The sequence below is a fragment of the Orbicella franksi genome, chromosome 8 (genome assembly GCF_964199315.1).
Source record: "Orbicella franksi chromosome 8, jaOrbFran1.1, whole genome shotgun sequence".
Classification (NCBI taxonomy): Eukaryota; Metazoa; Cnidaria; class Anthozoa; order Scleractinia; family Merulinidae; genus Orbicella; species Orbicella franksi.
The window spans coordinates 13950017-13959245 of record NC_138152.1 but is presented as its reverse complement, the minus strand read 5'-3'; the positions used below and the strand labels follow the sequence as shown (position 1 = coordinate 13959245).

At 40.3% G+C, this 9229-nt stretch overlaps 2 protein-coding genes across 2 annotated transcripts in view; one reads left to right on the top strand and one right to left on the bottom strand.

Annotated features, from left to right (window-relative positions):
* The window catches only part of LOC145494796 (uncharacterized), a 101824-nt gene that overhangs the window by 8660 nt on the left and 83935 nt on the right, over positions 1-9229 (bottom strand). The window lies entirely within an intron of this gene.
* LOC145495174 (acetylcholine receptor subunit alpha-like) lies at positions 96-8953 on the top strand. The gene is made up of 9 exons (XM_081474752.1): positions 96-398; positions 1111-1247; positions 1761-1805; positions 3418-3527; positions 4148-4383; positions 5323-5635; positions 5972-6083; positions 6373-6460; positions 7012-8953. Exons 1-9 carry the CDS (start codon positions 347-349, stop codon positions 7287-7289), a joined length of 1371 nt encoding a protein of 456 aa, XP_081330878.1. The 5' UTR covers positions 96-346; the 3' UTR covers positions 7290-8953.

The window sequence follows — 9229 nt, the reverse complement described above, 5'->3', positions numbered from 1 at the left end:
ACTCAACCTCCGTCGACGGCAGTTTGGAAAGACAAGAAACTGTACTCACTGCAGAAAATCTGTACTTGCTCCATAAAGGATGGTCCGATATGAATTTGACCACCGAAAGGTAGCGATTCTAATAATTTATGCTGATTACATGCAGCATAACCACCCGCAAACTACCCGTCAAATCATGCAAAAAATACAACGTTGAATTTTAAACAGCACCGGTCACTAAATAAACAGGAATTCTGCCTCAACTGACAAGACATCTGGTCTATCGGAGGCCGCGTATTCTTGTCCTCATGACGAACAAGAAGTGCTTCAAGCCATAGGATTCATTAACAAGTTTTGGTATGACTATATGATGTTACTTCTCCATCTGATTGTACTGATCTTGGGATATCATGAGCAAGGTAGATATTAACTGCTTTTACCAATATCTCTCATAGCTCACGCCAGAGAGTATACAACACTGCGAAAACAGACAATGTTTTTAGAAAAATTGAATTATTCAGTACATAATCGTATTTGTCTGATATTTTTGCACCTAAGTTTACCTCTTTTAGATAATATCATCTGAAAATGTATGATTTTTTTTTTTAAAAAAAATCATGAAAGTAAATAAAAAAACAAATATACGACGCAAAAAACCGTATAGCATTTTACCATTTGAAATGAAGTCAATAATGCTTGTAGAATTTAGTATACCAGGCAGATATCTTACTTATTAATTTTCTGTGATTGAAATAGGGCGACATCCAGTAAAGATATCTACTTTACGAGGGTTATATTACGAATCCGGATAACCCGATCTCAAGTATTCAATAGTGGCTCAAACACTCTCTCTCTCAGAGCTCAATTCCGTGTTGCCACGCATTTTGTTTCGATATTATTCCGAAAGAATTGTATGCTAAGTCAAGGAAATGTACATTTCTCATCACTATGACAACGTTATCACATGTTATGGTCAAATTAAGTATTGGTATCACTTTCGGTATCACTTAAAATATGGTTAAAAATTTCAGATTGTTGGATCACCCTACGCTGTAGCTGATAGCCAAAGACACTTTGCAGTAAGCGTTTGATATTTCTTTGCTAATCTATTGTGTTGATCTTTTGCTATAGTGCTGGGATTTCAAGAGAGAGCTCTTGTTGAGAACTTGCTGGAAAATTATCATGAGGAGCTCAGGCCACTAGTTGAGAACAATTCCCAGCCAACAGCTGTCAATATTAGTCTGAGATTGATACAGATTTTTGAAATGGTAAGAGAATTGAAATTCACCACAGGCACGTATATCGTGCAAAATATTTTGCACATGGTCAGACACAGTTAGGAAACTGCCCTCAACTTCAAGGTGATTCCTCAGAAATAAAAGCCGTCGAAAGATCTTTTGAATCGATCTATAACGGTATCACTCGTCGCAGATCATTTCATCTTAGCCAACTGGTCAGTCTCCCACCAGTTGGGATTCATGTTATATTTGAAATATTTGTTTATTTATTTACAGTGTCCCCAATTAGCACATTAGTGCTAAATACATCGACATTTAAATAAAGTGATTATTATTATTATTATTATTATTATTATTATTATTATTATTATTATTATCCTCTCTTGGGTGAATTTACAACTGAAGTGACGTTTGGGTGTGAGCCGTTAGGTCATTTAGGACCTTTGCAGATATCTTTTACAGTCTCGGGGTGATAACGGAAGGGTGGGAGAATGGATTAATTTTGAAGGATGTAAAACGCGTTCTTTTTACTATATCGTCTAGGACGTCAAGAAACAAGTCATCATTACAAGCGTCTGGCTTAAACAGGTGAGTGTAAAGAGAAACATGGTAGAAATCACGGACAAACAGTAATACCAACTCCACAGATCATGAGCTCTAATACTAGTACTCGGCCAAGCTGTATAGCCTGCTGTAGCTTGTATAGCTGGCTAGATTTCAGGTGAGAGTGCTTTTTTCGACAGCCAAGGCTCTAAAGATACGGCGACGCCACGATCGAGGCAGGGCACTTATATGTTGTATCTTTCATCCCTATCGAGGAAAACATACGGGGAATAGTCGAGCTCTGCTGTCGAAACAAAATGCGAAAACTTCGTACCCGAGTACTTGCGTACCAAAGTGACCAGGGCACGGGAATTATTCCGTGATCCGCTGTAGTACTCGTGAACGACCTGGTCCCTAACCCTTAAAAATAGGTACATGTGTTGTTTCGCAAACTCACGTCACCATAACAACGAACTGTCCCAATGCCAGCTATGGTATCCTATTTTGTTTTTCTAACCGAGATATTAGAGACAATCTGTACATTTCATTGTTCTTTTATGTTACTTTCTTAGTTTTTCTGCTTTACATTAATTAGAATTCAGATCTGTGATATAAGGTTAGTTACTAACAGAAATGAGGTCTTTCTGTACAATGAAGGCGTATACGTTGAAGCATCGTTAGAAACAGCGCCATTTAAGGACGGTGCCTACTAAATACAAAGGTTTTTACGCCAGGTTAGGACCACGCGGAAAAAGTAGATCTTTCCAAGGGCTATTGGAATTCACAAAGAAAAAATTGGGGTAGCCACGCATTTTTTCGAGATAATTAGCCTTGAATCTCAACAAAAATGCTGACATCAGCACTTTTCTGAAAGGATATTTCTTCACAAATTTCCTCAGAATTCACCTTTACATTCAGAAAAGCAAACACATTTAAAGAGATCTTTAAACTACATGGCAAATGGTAACATAAAAACCATTTTTTGTATGTTTGTAATAACAAAATCGTTGCAACAGCGCTTTTAGCGTCTCTGACAGCCTTCCTCTGGTTCAGCTAAAATACAGCCTAAATACCTTTTGCTCACAACCAGAAACTAATCACATGTTGAATAGGCTTGCCACTTCCATTTCATAACATAAAATGTAGGGGTGACCACGCGTTTTTTAAAGTTATTCACCTTTTTTGAAAACTTTTACGGTGCCCGTTACATTTTTTCCTGTCACCTCCCCAGTAAGGAAGACATTTGCGTATCTCGCCCTTGTTTTGCGCGCGCAATACGCTATTTGCAGGTACATGTTTACAGTTGGATTTCAGTATAATTTTCAAGATAACAGGTAGGTTTTCAGCTGGAAGACGTTAATAGTTAGTGGTTAGCGATATGCTGCTATTCTGGTATTCCTGGCTTACGTGCAGGTTCATTAAACTAGATTTGGTCACAGTAGGAAAATTTTCCTTTCATTTTAGTCGTGTACGTGATAGCGTGGTTGATTGCGTCAATGTCAACCCTAGCGCGCGTGACGCTTAAACCATGGCTTGCGTGGTGCGCAGAACGTGTGCCCACTAACAAAAGTAGGCACCGTCCTTAATCTGCAGGAAATAGACTCCTATCATTACCCACCTTTTACCGTGAAACCTTTGCTTTACTTTTTCGATGTAGGCCTGGTTTGATCCGGAGTTGAGATGGAACAAATCTCAATATGGTTGGATCGACGAAATAAGCTTGTCGCCTGATGATGTGTGGGTTCCAGACACTGTGCTCCTTAACAAGTAAGCTTCAGACACAGAAGCCCATGGGCCCCTGGCTTACCTCACACTCTTGCTTCTAAACCTCCTCTTGGTTCATAACGAAAGTTTTCTACCTAAAACGTTTGTGTGACCGACATAGAAGATTTTGTGTCGACGTGAAGTCTGCGAGTATCCCAGCTGGCTATACTTCCTCCTCTTCATCCTGGGGGAGGGGGTACTCCAGGCTGGAGGTATATAATAGGGTAGGATTTAAACGAGTTTAAGTATAGTTCCTCTTTCTGTTTAGTTTCCCCTCCCCCAACCCCCCTCTCCCACTGTTGACTCTGAATACGGTTCCTTTAGGAATCGCTTACGACTGAAAAGCATGCTTGCAAGAAAAAACTCTCGGGAGATCGGGGAGATAGAAATTTAAATTGAAAATTAGTTTTCCTCGTGCCCGTGATCCGCGTACGTTTGTCTTACCTCCCGTTTCAGAGAAACGTGGAATAGAAGCCCATGAAACCTTATCGAATCTCCACAAACTACTACCTGTACGTTCGTACCAAAACGTAATTTACTTTATCCACGGATCGCCCCCGGATGTTAAGAATATAGAGTCATTTGTCTAATTATATGCCAATGGTAAACTGTGAATGTTTCAGCGCTGAGACCAGTAAGATGGGAAAACCTGTTGGCTTGAACAATCCCCTCCTGGTCACCTCCCACGGTACAGTCCGCTGGCTAGCGCCTATTATCCTCAAGAGTTCTTGCAAGCTCAGTGTCCGCTACTTCCCATTCGACGAACAGTTTTGCAGGCTCAAGTTTGTGTCATGGACATACAGCAAGAGTGCATTGCTCCTGGAACCAGAGGAAACTGAAACACTTCAGAACTACACAGGTTCGATCGTCGGGAGTGTACCAGCTCTCTCAATCGATCACAAGCTTGTAATTCTTCTTGTGTCGCAGCTGTTATTATTTTAAGGCTGGAGGTTTTAAGTTCTGTTATTTGTTCCATAGCTCTCTTTAAGGGTATCGAGCCATTCGTGTGAGACCTCGAAAAAGCTGCTTCCTGACCCTCCATCTTGTCTATCCCCTTTTGTCCCGGTTAATTTGCAATCTGGGAAAAAGAGCTGATTGAAAGGTTTCACCCTACCAATAAAATTACAGTAGAGCCTTCGCTAGTGGATATCGCCCTCAAACAGACTAGCCAGTAGACGCGAAGGTTGCAGCCACAGGTCACAAGCTTTTGGACGGAAGTCTTTCTATACCTTCCCCTAACCGAGTACCAAATTGAACGAGACCTTCACATTAATACCAGTGTGCACTGGATGTTGTACCGACTGACAACTTTGGAAATACGTTTCTTGAACCAGGTTCGACGCATTAGCATTGCAATTACAGTCCAATCTTCAATACCTCTAGTAAGCGGACACCTCATGTAAGCGTAGTCCCAGCCACTTACAAGCTCTGAATTTCCAATTTATTGTACGCTGATACTTATTGTTTTTCCACTCGCCATTACTTGACTAAACAATTTTTGACGCCTGTTTATTGCGCGCTCGTCTCCGGATCGAGCGGTCCGGGTTCGAGCCCTGGCCGGGGACATTGTGTTGTGTTCTTGGGCAAGACACTTTACTCTCACAGTGCCTCTCTCCACCCAGGTGTATAAATGGGTACCGGCGAACTTAATGCTGGGGGTAACCCTGCGATGGACTAGTATCCCATCCAGGGAGGAGTAGAAATACTCCTAGTCGCTTCATACTACAGAAACCGGGATAAGCTCCGGCCTGATGGGCCACTTGGCTCGCATGCAGACTTTTACCTTACCTTATTGTAGAAAGCGGTGAGTGGTACCTGGAAAGAGTTTATGCTCTGCGGTCGTCAAGCAAGGCAACCCATAGCAACACAGAAAACAAGTCAGCGGTAACCTACGTGATACACATACGACGAAAGGTCTTCTATTACTTCGTCTACCTCATCGCGCCATGCATGGTGACGTCATTCATGACATTAATCTTGTTCACCCTACCCCCTGAGAGTGGAGAGAGGATGGTGGTGGGCGTCACCATTTTGCTTTCGCTTACAGTCTTCTATCTGCTGGCTTCAACCCATATTCCTGAAACCTCAGAGGTGGTGCCACTGATCGGCAGGTAAAATATATGATTGTCGATAAAAGTAGAGACCGTGAAAATGTCGTAGCCAGTAACACAACGCAAGGTATAAACTTTAGGAAAACTTCGAAAGTATCGCAAACCTTTTCCGGAAAAAGAGAACAAGAGCGCTGCTGCTAAACTGTCAACTAGGATGTTTTAGGCGTAATTTCCAACGAAGTGATCTGGAGCGAGATCGCATTGCAACCTCCACTTGCACTACGCGCGGTGTATTATATGTTGGATCCTGACTGGATCGTATTTTTTTCATATATTTGTTCAATCGGTCAGGTAATAAATAGTGACTGGGTTACTAAAATTATGTTATCTCCTCAGATATTACTCACTGACCATCATCGAGATCGCATGCGCATTGGGTTTGACATGCTGGGTTTTACGGTTTCATCATTACAACACATCGGTTGGAAAAGTTCCTAACTGGGTCAGGGTATGGTCACTGTCTTATTTTGTCTTAAATGTAGCGAACCGACCATTATTTCAGTTTATCTATCTGTGTAATATCTTAAGTGGCTGCCTGGCTCTAGACGCCAATGTGGCTATCTTCGAGGCAGCCAGTAATCTATTTAATTAATTTTTTTTTTCTGTGTATAAAGTGTAGGGTTTTAAAGGAAATTGTTGTTGTTGTTGTTGTTGTCATTTTTTTGTACACCTCTATGCGAGTTTTAGGCCCGCTGTGCAGACTTCATCTCATGCCAGGCTTACATGCTCTCTCGCAGGTTTACATTCTTGGTTATATCGCCAGAGCAGTGCTATATAAAGTCCCTGATGGAAGTTCCTCGGAGAACGGTAGTGTTGAAGTTCAAGGTACGCTGGAACATCGATTTAATGAACCTCTATTTAATCATGAAGTTCTCATTATAAGGAATGTTACTTTTCGTCTCAGTAAAAGTGAAGTAAATGGAAACGAACCCCGATATAGCGAAACCTCGTTATAGCGAACAGATTTTGCCAGTCCCTTGGCCCTTCGTTATATCGAGGATTCGAGGTTCGTAAAAGCAATGGTAATGACGGCCTCCTGAAGAATGGTCATCGATTTCTTAACATCCTGTCATAAAATCAAATTTAATGAAATATAACTGTAGTTCCATCCTGGTTATTTAATATGTACTTTTTCCTAAAAATACTTGTTTCATTTTGGGCTCTGTGGCACAATTTACTTATATATTCAGTAAAAAAAAAATATGACAATTTAACAAAAAATCAGACAATCTTCGAAGGTCAATCTGGTCAGTGGGAACATTATCCCTTTTAGAGTTTGTAACAGTTAGTCAGAAAACAAGTTAAGAATTGCTCTAGCACAAAAATTGTTCGTGCAGATATATTTACTGGTATTCTCAATTTTCCTGGCCTATTAGGCAACCGAGATACCGCTGTCAGCGACAATGACGGCTCATTTGCTCGTCGGCGCCTTCCCAGAGAGCCCAGTGGTATCACCATGATGGCGGAGCGAGTGTCGAAGAAGCAAGAAGAGGAAAATGTACAAGACGAATGGCAGCTGGCCGCGCGGGTTATCAACCGGTTTTTCTTAGTAGGCTACCTCGTCGCCGTTTTCCTTTCCATATCTGTCATCTTCCTGCAAGTTCCCGGGGTTCTAGTCACCAGGCCCTCGCCGCCAACCTCTGACGAGGAGTAATCTGTCATGTCAATCCGGAACAAGCCGTGGTTGTGAACGCTCCTCGGAAGCTTCAACTCAACACTAAAAGATCACTGAAAAATTTGATTGGTTAAATTCCTCTTTTTAAATTAAAGGCTTATTAGTTCTAAGGGTCTTTTCTATCGTGTCAGGGCTCACGTCCAAGTCCCAAGCGTGCGTAACTCTAGCCTTCTGTGACATACATCCGTGGCAATCTTTCAACGTAAGACTAAAAATAACAGATTATTTTACCCTCGTTATTGCTGATTGTTTATAAGTTCGAGTTCCTGAGAAACATACAAAAATTCACGCTTTGATGGGTATATATTTAAGAATGTATTTTACCAACTTCAATAATTCGTAGTACTAATAGCTGGAATTGATTCAACTCTCAGACAACAGCAAAAACATAAATTGTACTGAACTCTTTGACAGAGAACATGTCTATATTCTATTCGCGGCTCACTTTAAAAAAGGTATCCTTAAAGTACCGTGATGTGTGGCCTTTTGGAAATGAAGCGCCGTAAGTGGAACCAAAACAGTATGATTTTCACTTTCTGAATATCCTGCGGGACAGAGATTCTCATTTCTTTCTGCTCGGTGAGAGATCAGACGAGAGGAAATCTTTTAGGTTCCCTCTCGTCTTTCATAACGCAGAAAGAGAAGGGATTCTCTGTCTTGCAAGATACTTTCTAAAAGGGTGAACTATCATTATCTCAGCCGAGAGAGTACCCCAGGGGTATTTCTAGCCGTTAGTTAAGAGACTGCATTGGGAAATACTAAAATAATAAACATATATATGTCTACTTGCTGATCCTTTATCATATTCCTGTCGTAATACCATGCCCACTTTGTTTCCAAAGGACTCGTCTTCCTTAATCAGCTCAGGCACGACTTTTAGAGTTATTTCGGCCACGGTGACTCACAAAATGATCTTGAAGGTGAAGGAAACCTGAAAATAATAGTTCACTTAGACAGAAATAAAATCAAAGAGATAATTAATAAATCTTAAAGAAACAAGGATGGTTAAGGATGGAGAGGATTCTATAAATTAATATGCGATTACAAAGGACGAACTTTGGATAGGCTCGTTCAATAAAGTACGAGGAAGCTTAAGTCCATGTTTTCAATGTATTCTCAGGCTGGTAAAGAGTCTTATAGTTTGCACATAGGTTGTACATTAATCGAGATCAAAAATAACATGAGCCAACAACTTGAGCCACGAGGTAGATGAGGATGTGAACAAAACTGCGCATGGGCAGATATGCAAATTATATGCTAATAGTATGTTAATTCAAGCGTGTCTAAACTTGAAAAATTTGGGCCAGACTTTTCATGATAAACAAACCGTGACGTAGTCCCTTTAATCGCCAGCGTTGGTCTAATCTCATCTTTCCTGAACAACTTTTCAGGAAATGAGATTTCGGAAGCCGAAAGCACATTATGTCCCGCTGGTTTCCGAGGAGGCTTTACATCCGATATCACTTTTTGAATAGTGAAGACAAAACACAACAAATTATGATACTAGCACATGCTCATTCTAAATTCCAAAAGGCTTGAAACTCCTTCTTTTTTTGGCGGATTTCAATGTCTTGTCAGCATTTTTTAAATATAAATGTTTTGTCATCGCTTTATTGCACTAAGTTTTCGAGAGAAGAATGCTTTTCGCGGTGGAAAATCATATGTACTTATTTTTAATTTGACAGGTGTGTTTTATCTGTGGAAAGAAATTATTTTTCGGTTGCTAATTTATTGTTTTCTCAATTTCAAAAAATTGATATGATGATTTTTGCATTCAATCCTTTGTGCTATTAATTTTAACCATTCCTTAAAAGAATGATATTTATATTAGCCTTTCTTTCTTTCCATAGGTTTGTTTTATATTTTATGTTAAAAAAAAGAAATTAGAAAAGAATTAACTCACTTCCAAAACCTCTTTA